Source organism: Podarcis melisellensis, assembly GCF_964234715.1.
Source record: "Podarcis melisellensis genome assembly, chromosome: 3".
Taxonomy (NCBI): Eukaryota; Metazoa; Chordata; class Lepidosauria; order Squamata; family Lacertidae; genus Podarcis; species Podarcis melisellensis.
The window spans coordinates 89,487,204-89,500,184 of record NC_138530.1 but is presented as its reverse complement, the minus strand read 5'-3'; the positions used below and the strand labels follow the sequence as shown (position 1 = coordinate 89,500,184).

At 42.4% G+C, this 12,981-nt stretch overlaps 1 protein-coding gene across 9 annotated transcripts in view; it reads left to right on the top strand.

Annotated features, from left to right (window-relative positions):
• The window catches only part of MLIP (muscular LMNA interacting protein), a 56,955-nt gene that overhangs the window by 25,846 nt on the left and 18,128 nt on the right, over positions 1–12,981 (top strand). For 7 of the 9 annotated variants that reach the window (XM_081906077.1, XM_081906075.1, XM_081906072.1 and 4 more), the window contains 6 exons: positions 1,136–2,722; positions 7,042–7,113; positions 8,228–8,293; positions 10,120–10,203; positions 10,307–10,366; positions 11,941–11,985. In XM_081906077.1, coding sequence (XP_081762203.1) covers positions 1,136–2,722; positions 7,042–7,113; positions 8,228–8,293; positions 10,120–10,203; positions 10,307–10,366; positions 11,941–11,985 — 1,914 coding nt within the window. The remainder of the gene's footprint in view (positions 1–1,135; positions 2,723–7,041; positions 7,114–8,227; positions 8,294–10,119; positions 10,204–10,306; positions 10,367–11,940; positions 11,986–12,981) is intronic. The other 2 variants (XM_081906078.1, XM_081906073.1) reach the window with 2 other exon arrangements.

Here is a 12,981-nt window from a genome sequence, read left to right as displayed (position 1 = left end):
AGCCTATAGTAGAGCATAGGTGACAATAGGTAGGCTGACCCTGTCCAGACAGGGGTGCAGCTGGGCCACCAACCAAAGCTGATGGAAGGCACTCTGCACCACGGAGGAAACCGGAGCCACATGCAACACAAATGGACCCAGGCATACCCACAAGCTGCACATCCACTGCTTTTAGTATTATTCAGCTGCACTTTACCTGGAGTCATTCTTAAATGTATAAAATGCTGCTTATATTGTGCTCAGCCAACCAAGAAGAACCTTATTCTTTCAGAGAACTCTGTATATATGGAATTCCATATGTATATAATAGGTACTAGTTTGCATCCCATGCCAGTGGGTTCATGATTATTATTATTATTAATATTATTATTATTATTAATAATAATAATAATTTTATTTATACACTGCCCATCTGGTTTCCCCAGCCACTCTGGGTGGCTTACAGCATATATAAAACATAGTAAAACATGTTATACTGTATATGTTGGTGTGTGTGTGTGTGTATGAGATTTGTAAGCTGTTAGAGAATCCCTCAAGCAGCAATTGTTTTCATGGGTAAAGTGTTTAGCCAGATGGTGCTAAGGAATGTGCTTGGTGTTCTCAAGTCAGGACACAGCAATGCTTATGTCTTCACATCAGCTTCTTGGGGAGATGTGCATGTATAACTGTGAGCCCATTTGCAGCCATTGGGTTGCTTTGCAATTCCACATAACACCAAGGTGTTTGCTAATGTAATCCTTCCTGGGTTTGCATTTTAAAAACCTGAAGCTTTTTACATCTTCTGTTTGCAACCCACAGTTGTGAATGGCATTTATTATTATTATTATTATTATTATTATTATTATTATTATTATTATTTGTGGGAAAGGGGGAAACAAATTAGTATTGAATCTAGAACACTGATATCTTTCTTTTTTGTAAAGCAAAGTGCCAACAAAGTATGTTCATGGATTATTTAATATTAAATAGCAATCACTTAGCAATGCAGCACACAATATAATCACTGGTAATTAAAGGAGGTGTTATGCTGTTAAAGCACATGGCAGATGTAGTGAATGGAAATAGGATGCATAATTTGAAGAACATCATGGTTGCTGCTCTGTATTAACATTTCTTTTTCTTTTCCCCTCTCCAGTTAACTTCTCCTCTGTCTGCCTCTGATCATCCTTCTTATAAGCCACTTGTTGCTCATTTGCTTTCTCCAACTAACCTGACAGTAGAACAGGACCTTTCTCCCGCTGTCCATCAAGCCTCTTCTCTTCAAGAATCCCACAGCCAATGGCAGTCTGCAAATGGGTCCTCTGTACGCCAGACATCTACCTATTTACAGTCTACTGCTTCTTACAGCCTCCCTTCTCCCATATTGCAAAGACCTTCTTTCCCAAGTCACAGCCTTTCAGATGGGGCTCAGTTGCCCAGTGGTCTCCAGGCTAGGAATCCTCCCCAGAAATATGAGCTCACCTCATCCCCTTTATCAAGCAAAGACTCGTGCCCTTCTTCCCCACAGACTCACAGTTCAGCAGACACACTTCAGAGCTCATCCCCTCAGACCGCTTCTCCTCTCCCGCCCAAGAGGTTTGCCCCCTTGTCTGTGGTTCCCATCTATATCACGACACGCTTATTATCGCCTAGTCCAAAGCCTCTGTCTTCTCCTCTTCATGGTTCCTCCTCCACCATCTATGGTGTCAACAACCCCGGCAGCCAAATGTCTTCCAGTGGGAACCTTCTGAAATCCGGAACTAAGTCGCCACTACCAACCAGGCTCTCTCTTCTGACTGCTATTTTGAAGTCAGGATCCGCTCCGAAAAGACCATTTTCTCCTGCATCTTGCCCTGCTACGTTTTCTCCCAATTCCTTGGGCTCTTCAACGCTGGCAATAGACCAAAAGTTTAAAATGACCCCTCCGACCCCTAAGAAAGCTGCCTCAGAGTATTCAATTAGGTCCGCCTCTCCCAGTCAAGAGGAATTTCGTCTTTCGGTGTTTTCTACCATGCCCAATCGCATGGCCTTGTTTTCAAAGTCCAGCCCTACTCTTAGAACTAGGTCCCCGTCTCCTAAAAAGCACCTTGACACCAGGGCGCTTTCCCCTGACAAATTGCGCCCTTTGTCGCCCACCATTTCTTCCTATAGAAAAACAGTTGTGTCTCCTCTGTTACAGTTGAAATCTCCCACTTTCTCCTTGCCTCCCCACGCCCCTAGGAAAGGGGCCCACTCTCCTGCCCACAAAGCCCGAGGGCCTGAAAAGTCTAAGAAGGTGCATACCTATTCCCCCACTTTTACCGCTAAATCCTATCCACTGTCTCCTCCTGGTGTTAGCCAAAGGGACGCCGTTTCCCCCACTGCAGACAAAGGCTCTCTCTCTCCAGCCTTAATGCATTCTAGCTGCCGGTCAAACGGATGTTTACCGCAAGCCATTGTTAAGGACCCAGCTACCTATTCGCCAGCTCTTTCACCTAATTGGCAAGCTTCTCGTACAGATTCGACTTCACCCACTCCTCCAGGCTATCATACTAAAGCCCCTTCTCCACACAGAGAGTCCTCCTCTGTTCATTCAAACTTCCGAGCTTGCCCTCCATCTTCAAGACCCAGGACCCCAACAGTACCACAGCACAGATCTCCTGCCACGGTGCATTCACCTTGTTCATTGTTGTCAGGCTCCAGGGAGGTGACTTCACCACTGTCTTTCTCTCTGCCTTCTGCCTCTGAGAATAAGAAGCCCCAGGTATTCAATATTTGCTTGCCTGCTTGCTTGCTTGCTTGCTTTCAGGGATGGGAGAGTCCATCCAGTTTGGTTGTTTTGGTGTCTCATTTTCCTGGACTTAAATTAAGCTAGCTACATTATGCAGCAATTAGCAATTTTTATATATATTTTAAAAATCCTCATGGAAATCTCCAGCATTTTAGTGCTAATTTCTTCTAATAATCACATGCAGTTTGACACATTTTTGCAAGCAATTTATCCTAATGCTTCTTTGCATGTTATTTTACTAATACATCCAGTTTTATGCCTACTTTCCATTAATAGATGTATTTCTGTAAACACTGGTTGGAGAACAGCACTGCAAAAATTGGAGAAGTGTGACATAACTGTGTTTTGGTTTGCATATGGCTTGGAAGAAATGGAAATGTGATAGATTTGGCTTTAAATGTACAGTGAATCAAATTTCTCCTCCAACCCTGCTAGCTTCCCTGCTGGTCTTCCCTTTCTTCCCCACTGCAGGAAAATGGTGCCCAAAGAATGGAAAAGAGAGAGAATCAAAATTCTGAGCAATATGAATTATATCTTTGATCATTGAGATAATCCTCATCCACCAATGTTTTCCAAGCACCTTGAGCCAAGTATAGAAAAACTTTGCATAGGAGCAGTGAGGGAGCCAAGCTAACCGCTGGTGTCAAATTGCTCAACAAAAAGATATTGTGAGGAGCTCCTAAAGGTTCTCTCGAAACTGAGCGAGTGGGCAGGAAACTGGCAAATGCAATTCAGTGGCCTGGTTTGCTCATCACAGTATGGCTTCCCATGACTGTGTGAATATGCCACCTCCCAGAGATGCAGGGTGGAAGCTTGTTTGTTCCTCCCTGGGTGTGGGGTGTCAGCTAAGCCAAGGTTTAGCTCAGCTCAGATTGTGGTTAAGGTCTCTCTTCCTTCACCATGATCTATCACCCTAGAGTAAACATTTATAGAGACTTTCTCCCTCCACTGTATGCCTCTGAATACCAGTTGCACCAGTTGCAGACCAGATAGGCTGCTGGCCTGATCCAACAGGGGTCTTCTTAGGTTCTTCTCAATATCTTTGACTAAATGAAAATAATGCAGGCCCTCATTATTTTGCATACATGGCTTCCACCACTGATGAAGGAACGGTATATGCATCCAAGTACCCATGAATTTCTTCATCATAAGATAACTGCATTTGTGGTTTTGACACCACATGTCATTAACAGTGTGCACCAGATTGCTCAGCAACTACTTTGAAGGCTTTGTTTCAAAATCCCTTCAGTTCAACCAGTGACCATTTGACACACACAAAATCTTTTGGCACTATTGGCACACATTCCAGCTTGTTAAAAAGAGAACTTTCCCCCCTTTCTGTTTTGTTCACGATATAATGACAGTTCTAATCTGTGCTCATAAGAAAGTGGAAATAACCATGAGCTGCTCTGGATTAATTAATTTTGAAATTGAATTTTTTTGCTGTGATGCACCCTGTTTTCTGAAGCAAGTAGGGCATTGTCTTCAATTCCACTTTTCAGTCCAATCAATTGCAGCACGATTCAAACTTGCATCAACAATAGGCTGATCTGCACATGCTGTTGATGGATATTATAATTATTGTTGGCGGGAACTAACTTTGAGGCTGGTTCCATAGAAATAGCTTTAATTAAATTCAATTAAAAATGCAGCAGTTGTGTTACTGGATACAAATATTTATAAACCATTGTCCATATAAATCTCAAGCATGGTTCATTTTGTGAGGAAGTGTTTCCCCACACAAAAGCAGAGAATGCCTTCTTAAAGGCTGCTAATAATTCATGGCCTGCTATTACTGCAGTCATCTCACTGTGCAAGGGAATGAAAAGCATGTGATTGTATGCAGTTTGCACAAAATGCTTGAATAGATTTTGAAGACATTACAGGACAGAAGTCTTTCTGCCACATTCATGTGCGTGCAACACAAACACACACCTGTGGCTACCTGCAAAATAAATATACTGTATGTGCAGCCCACAGTTCTCTCACACATCTTATGTGCATCCCAGAAATCACTTTAGTGCATGAACATCCACAGTGGGGTAGTGGGCAGGTGAGGGCAGCTGGTTTAACTATAATTCCCAGATTCCCAGATTTTCTTTTTTTAAGGAGAGGGACTAAATTTCTGCATTTGTAGAACCTGATATATGAGGCATAACAGACAGGTATCATTCATATTTTTTTGTGATAAATTAGCATGTCTTAACACATGGACGTAGGGGATGCAGTGGTGCTGTGATCTAAACCACAGAGCCTAGGACTTGCCGATCAGAAGGTTGGCGGTTCGAATCCCCACGACGGGGTGAGCTCCCGTTGCTCGGTCCCTGCTCCTGCCCACCTAAGCAGTTCAAAAACACATCAAAGTGCAAGTAGATAAATAGGTACCGCTCTGGTGGGAAGGTAAATGGCGTTTCCGTGCGCTGCTCTGGTTTTGCCAGAAGCGGCTTCATCATGCTGGCCACACGACCAGGAAAAACTGTCTGCAGACAAACGTCGGCTCCCTCGGCCAGCAAAGCGAGATGAGTGTCGCAACCGCAGAGTCATTCGCGACTGGACTTAACTGTCAGGGGTACCTTTACCTTTAACACATGGACTTAGGTTTCATGAATAAACAGCATCTCTCATAGGATTGACATTTTGAGTACATGGAACTGCTCTCTAGAACATTGTGCCTTCAGAACTTCTAATGAGAGTCACTGTTTCAGGGCACCAGCTTATTGGGAGGAACACGGGGGAAATTCTCAACAAATAACACATTTTTTCATAGAAAGAAAGAAAAATAATAATTTGATGCCAGCTTTATTGTTATGAGTCACTGACAACTCTACACAGTGCAAATTCATGAGCTGTCAAATCCAGTTTGTCCCTTAAGAGTTTCTCTAATCTGACTCTGATAACTATGCATCCCATGATGCTAGGGTAAAGACACTGGGGAAGGAGAATCGGGGGAAAGGAATGGACTACGAGGGATTAAGAAAATGAAACTTTGTATTTTAATCCTTCCTGGTGTGTAAGAAAGAACTTCCAAAGCAGTGATTTGGAAGGAAAAGTGCTTTCTTGTGCATTGTGACACTGACTGTTTGGACCATGTGTGTCACATACCAAGAAAAGCACAGGAACTTACAGGTAAAGGTAAAGGTAAAGGGACCCCTGACCATTAGGTCCAGTCGCAGACGACTCTGGGGTTGCGGCGCTCATCTCGCTTTACTGGCCGAGGGAGCTGGCGTACAGCTTCCGGGTCATGTGGCCAGCTTGACTAAGCTGCTTCTGGTGAACCAGAGCAGTGCATGAAAACACCATTTACCTTCCTGCTGGAGCAGTACCTATTTATCCAGTTGCACTTTGACATGCTTTCAAACTGCTAGGTGGGCAGGAGCTGGGACAGAGCAACGGGAGCTCACCCCATTGTGGGGATTCGAACCACCAATCTTCTGATTGGCAAGCCCTGATGTCGCTATTTTTGTATGGGATTCAGTCACATACTGGCAAATTCGGGTTGATCAAATAATGTTCATTTGGACCCCTTACACAGCAAACCTGCTTCCCTAAGAGATCAGAGTTTTTGCCCTAAGGAAAATGATGGGGAGATGCACTGGAAAGTGGAAGACAACTCTTGTTGTGACACAAAGTCATATAGACTCCCCACAAACAAATCTGAATGGATGCTCATTAAATATTTCTCTAACCTCCCTGCAAATCAGTTGTGATGAGTGCTCAATATACAGGTTGTCTGGAAAAGTGTTCCTAGTGTGTTTACCTTTTTCTCGGGAGTGAAATTGAGTAGATGAAAAGGTGCTTGCCATCTGGTCCAAGGGATTTCACCACAAACAGAGCTAAGGAAGGCAACTGCAAGTCAGAATGGAGAAAGTCTCAAACTGGCCTCTCCACCTCCACTTCAGTGGTTCTCTGTGTCCCAGCTCCATTATATTTGTATTGTTATCAAACTACCAGTGTTGGCTCAAACTACCAGTGAAAGTGATCACCTGTCTCTATCTGGAGCGGTCTTCACTGACCCTGTCAGCAAAAGGGCATCCTTTCACACATGTGGGCTGCATGGATTGTATTTGCAGCAAAGCATAAAATGAATATTGTGTGCACCCTAATAGACAAATGAATGCATGCCAATGAATAGTGAAATGAATGTGTGAGCTACTGTTCTATGAAAGTCAGAACAACATATTCACGCAGCATGTAAGCCCCCTTAATGTTGACAATATTTATAGTTGATATTTTAATGTATAATGTGTTTTCTTTTTCCATTTTCACCGCCCCCTTTTGTTTATGATTTGTAGTCACACAAGATCAAGACAAGCTACAAGGCTTTTGCAGCAATCCCTACAAACACACTACTTCTCGAACAGAAGGTTAGTTTATTAAAAAACCTATTCCAGTGATAGTGGTGATTTTATAATTAGGAGTAGCCTGATAAAACCACTTATTTGGGGTACCAAAAGATGTGACCAATGCTCTTCTGTTTGTGGTGGATGATTCCAGCTGTTTAGCCCTAAGTGTGGATAGTCACTCTAAACTACTAGCTACATTTACAGAGCATCCATCTTCAGGGATACATTTGTGTGTGCTGTCTTGAAGAACTGGAGGTCCAGATTGGTTTCTGTTAGTCTTTCTAAGGAGCTTAACATAACAATAATCCAGGTCCCCACCATAAGAATTCTGTTTGAAACCTTGGACAGAGGCAAATTTGGGAGAGCGCAACCGGTTCACTTGCACTGGGTGCCATGGCAAGAGGGTGCCACAACAATGACAAACAACAGAATGTGAGAGGAAGTGGAGCACCACATTTTGGCAGCACACAGGGTGCTGCTGAAATGTTAACACCTGAAGTCTTTCACTGCCCTGGAGAGCCACTGCCATTCAGCATAGACAGTGTTGTGCTAGATGGGCAGGATGACTAGGTTCAGAGCAAAAGCAGCTTCAAGTGTCCCTATGGGAGGAAGTAAACATCAGTGTGCATGCTCCCTCTAGAGGACAGGTGGGCATAGTGCATCAGAATGGCAGCATGACTAAGAACCAGAAGTCACATTGGCTGTGCCCAGGCCCTGATTGTGGAACATGGCTGGCAGAAATTAGCTTAAAGTAACAAGGGAATATTAAAAAACACAAAAATAATTTAGCAGAAACTCATGTTTCCCTAAATTTACTCCTTAGATTCTTCTGCTTCTACAAATGTGCGCATGGAGATTAAGATTATAATACTACAAGTGTGGTTTATTTTTTGTTGTTGTTCCCTTGTGGTACTTTGCAAAATGAGTTGAGGTTACGGTAACAGCTGATTTGACGGAATTATTTTCTTTGGGACTTTGTATGCATGTTGCTTAGGGTGCTTGGACAGATGGATGCAATCTCAACAAAAGAAAGAAACAGATTAACAAATGAATAAAATTCACATTGTAGTTCTGCCTTTGTTTTTTATTTTTCCAATGCTGCCTTGATCTCAGAATAATGTGAATTAATCCCTAGGCACTCGATGAACCAGCCAAAGCAGAAGAAGTCGCAGAAAACAAATCTTTGGATACACATTCAGAGGTGACTCTATTATTCTCTCTGAATTCAACTCATCCCTATGAAAATCCCTTTATTTCTGGTCATATCTCCATTTGACTGATCCTGTCCACAGTGAATAAATGTTAGAATTTGCACTTTTAGGTCGCATCCACGCCATTCAGCTGGAGAGCATTTCAAACACATTCCTACCTCAAAAGAATCTTGAAAATGGTTGTGTACCTTTCAGAGATCTACAGTTCCCAGTTGCCTTAACAAACTATAGTTCCCAGGATCTTTGGGGGGAAGCAATACGTTTTGAATGTTATTTAGATGTATGATGTGGATGTGATAGTTGTGGTTCCCAAAAGATGCAGGCTATTACAAAACGCTGGTAGCTGTGTTTTTGCCCACTTCTAATGGAAACTTTGTAATGGTAAGAGCTGTCTGCCAGTGGAAACGATAACCATGGGAGACGCAGACTCTCCTTCACTTGATGGCACTTAAGGAGATGCTGGATGGTCACTTGCCAAGGATGCTAAGGTCCAAGGGAAACCAGTGCTCTCCAGATATATATTTTTTCAAAATTTTATATTGATTTTCACATTTATCACAAGGAAAAAGGAAACATTACAAAACACAAAACAAAGAAGAAGAAAAAGACACAAAAAAGAATTATTACTTTAAATCACTAATTTCATTACATTGAAAACTGACTTCCTCAAATCCCCTCTATCTGAATTTCATTATATCACCTATTTAACAGTTCTCCAAATTCATATTTCTAATGATATTAACTCCTTTCATTTACTTACCTCATCTCCTTTATTGATATTCTAATCCTTAATATTTACTAGCACATATACTTATTCTACCCCTAAGCCTATTAATTTCTTCCAATAATTTTCTATTTATCTTATGTTACAGTATTTAGCTAAATATACTTTAAATTTCTTCCAATCTTCTTGTATCTCCTCTTCCTTCTGGTTGTGGATTCTTCCAGTCAGGTCGGCCAGCTCCAAAAAGTCCAACATCTTCATCTGCCATTCTTCTATTGTTGGTATCTCTTGCGATTTCCAATTTTTGGCTAGTGATCTCCAGATATTTTGGGCTATAACTCCCATCATTCCTAACCATTAGCCAAGCTGGTTGGTAGTTGTAGTCCACAAAATCCAGAGGACAGAACATTGGCTCCCTCTGCTGTAGTTGCATTTTGCATTATAGTTCTTGCATTGAGAAGGTAGCTGGTCTACATACCTCCACATGCCCCCTTTAAGCTCTCTGATTCTAGAATATCAAGGGCATTTCAGATATTTGTGTGATATTTGTCGAAGAAGGACCAAAAATGGGTTGGGAGATACATGCATGTTTTGGGTGGCGTTGTGTCATGATACATGTTTGGGGAGCTTAAAGTGTTGTGTTTTTGTCTTCAAGACAAATAAACAAATAACCCAAACGCTTAGTCGTGTTGAACTTGAGCATTCTTGCCTGGAGAAAAATGGAGGCGAAGAGATGGAATAGATAATGGGATGTAGCAAGAAGAAAGATGGTGAAGGAGCAGAAAACGAATGGAGGGTGAAAAGCCGTTCATTGGGCTTTGCAAGCACACTGAAATTGATAACACAATGCGGTTTGCCCTTGGTAAAGTCAAGAGAAGGTGACCTATTGTTGTGGCTTATAGAAGAGATGCAAGTTGTGAAACAGGACTTGGACAAGACAAGGACAAATTATGCAATATTCATGGCACAAGCTAATCCCAGTAATAAAAGCAGGAGATGATATGAAAAGGGGATGGTGAGCTGCAAATACATCCTTGGGGTGAAGTTGAGAATCATGTTGTGGGTAAACGTCTCTCTTTTAAAATCTTCTAGATGTGCTCCCCTGCTCAGTTCAGGCAACAAACTGAAGAGCTCTGTGCTGCTATTGATCAAGTCTTACAGGACCCCCTGTCTATGGTAACCAGATATTTAAAGCATCTTGTTTGTCTCTATGCTTTCTCCCCAACCCCTTTTGGTTTCTGCAACTGAGCACTTGACACTTTCAACTCATTCTTTCTAGCGCCGTTGTGATTCTTCTCCAGGCTCCCTGCAGAACATATTGGATTCAGATGCAGGCAAAGTAAGTGGGCATTATTCCCCATGGATACCAGAATGCATGTTGTCTTACCCAGATGTCCACAGCAAAACATTACTTCCCTGAAAACATGAACCAAACAAGCTAAGGGTGTTCAAATTCAAGTTAATACGAAATTGTACTTTTCCATCTGACAAATGCACAGTAGTCTGGGGCTGTTAATACATCCCATGCTTCATCTTTGACTCTAGTTCAGGGATGGGGGGGACTTATGACCCTCCAGAGGTGGTTGGACTGCTGCTCCCATCAGCCCCCAACCAGCATGGCCAATTGCCCGGGATAATGATGGGATCTGTAGTCCAACGACAATGGAAGGGTTACAAGTTCCTGCTCTGGTGCGAAATACCCTGAAGGTTTTTCACTCTGTGGGTGGAACTACATAAACATAAGGCCAGAAGTGACTAACCACAAATTTGGGTGCCTCATTTGCACCTCCCCCAAATTTTTCAGGGCCCCTAAGATCCTCCCCTGATTTTGGGTATGGTAATAATAATAATAATAATAATAATAATAATAATAATAGGAGGGAGGAGGAGGAGGGGGCACAGTGCTGTGGTGGACTGACAGGGATGCGATTTTTCCCCTCTATCTTGCATTCAATGCCCTTTTAAAATACGTTATTGGATTGTTCTTGTTTTTATTTTGATTATGTACCGTATTTTTCGCCCTATAGGATGCGCCGGCCCATAGGACGCACCTAGTTTTTTTTTGGGGGGGGGAATAAAGAAAAAAATATTATTCCCTCCCCCCAGCTGCAGCTTCAGTGTGCCCCGCACTCCGGGCAGCAGGCTGCTATCCTCAGCCTAGGGAGCCCTGCGGGAACTCCCGTGGTCTCCCCAGGCTTGCTGATAGCTTCCTGAAGCCTGGAGAGCAAGAGGGGTCAGTGTGCACCGACCCCTCTCGCTCTCCAAGCTTCAGCGAAAGCCTGCATTCGCCTCATAGGATGCACACACATTTCCCCTTCATATTTGGAGGGGGGAAGTGCGTCCTATAGGGTGAAAAATAAGGTATTTTGTGTTTCTATATTGTGGTTTTATCCTGTGAACCACCCAATTTGTTCTACCTGTCTACATTTACCAAATGGGGATAATTATGTGGTCCTTCTAGCTCCTCACCATGGGAGCAATGTGCTAACTAACTCTGATGTTCTTAATTCCCAGAAGGAAAAATAAACATATTCCGGTGTAGGGTTAAATAATGTTCTGGATGGTTGACCGTGAATAATGTGCTACAGTGATTGACCACAATGGTCTCATTCAACATAGTCATAATATCTTAACAAGACACCCTTTTTCATGTTCAAATTCTGTGTGTATTTTAAGCAACAATCTTATATTCACTTGGGAGCAAGCCTCCCTGAATTCAGTCAGACTTACTTCTGAATAGATGTGCATAAGATTGTGTTGTTACTCGTCTGCATTGCTGTTTGGTGATCACAACAACAGCAGAAAATTGCCTGAATGTTACAATTTGGCACAAAACCTCTCAGCGCAATGCACACAGAACTGGCCAATCTATGTTGCAATTACAATATTGGGCTGATTAATCTTTACCTACAGACACTGATGTCTTCGCAGAGACCAGGTGGACGGGAAACAAGATTTGTAAGTAATTCCATAAATGGACTTTAAATTTCTTGCCTGCACTCAGCCTTTGTATCTATTGGCAAGAGCACAGCACAGCCTTCGAACATATAAATGCAGAGTGCATTTTCTCATCACTGACTGGCTACAGCAAGTCGCTACAGATTAGGAAGAACAACTTCCAGACCTGGAAAGGTATTTCCAGAGAGATCTGAACTCTGGCATCTCCTCTCTCTCTCTCTCTCTCTCTCTCTCTCTCTCTCTCTCTCTCACACACACACACACACACACACACACACACATTAAGCACTGATCATAATACCTTTACAAGAATGCCACGTTCAAAATCACATTATTCGTTATAATCTTAATCATCTTTAGTCTATCAAACTGAATGACAGAAGCCCATCTCCAGGGAACTGAAAATAAGTGGCTTGAAGGCATTAGCATTTAATGAAGCATTAAATGGCATTATCCATCTCTTCACCTGGCAGCAGCTCCTTACAGAACAGGCACCTGGAACAGAAATCTTGAATCCTACTTGGAATTTTTTCATTAGCTCCTATGAGGAGCTATAACAGGGCACCAACTGTATTTTCTCTGATGGTGATGATCATGATGATAGTAAGAATAGTTGCCCCAGCCACTCTGGGTGGCTTCCAACATATATACGGCATTCCGGGATCAAATTAAAAATTGGGACATCTTCTGTAAAGCCCTGACTGTCCCTGGAAAATAGGGAAACTTGGAGGGTCTAGAACATAGATATTTGCCTAATAGCCACTAGTGGCCTTTTTCTAATCCTCTTTTAAAGCCATCACTTCCTCTTGCAGAGACAAATTTCATAGTTTAACTATTTTCCTCTGTGTAAAGTTGCTGATGTCGCTTAAAATTTCAGGTTTGGGGTGTATTGCAAATCTTGCACTTCTGTGTGTATATATTTTGCAATGAACGAACCACTTAAAGACATAGACTCTGCTTGGATAAATATGACAATATTTGGAATGAAACACTGTA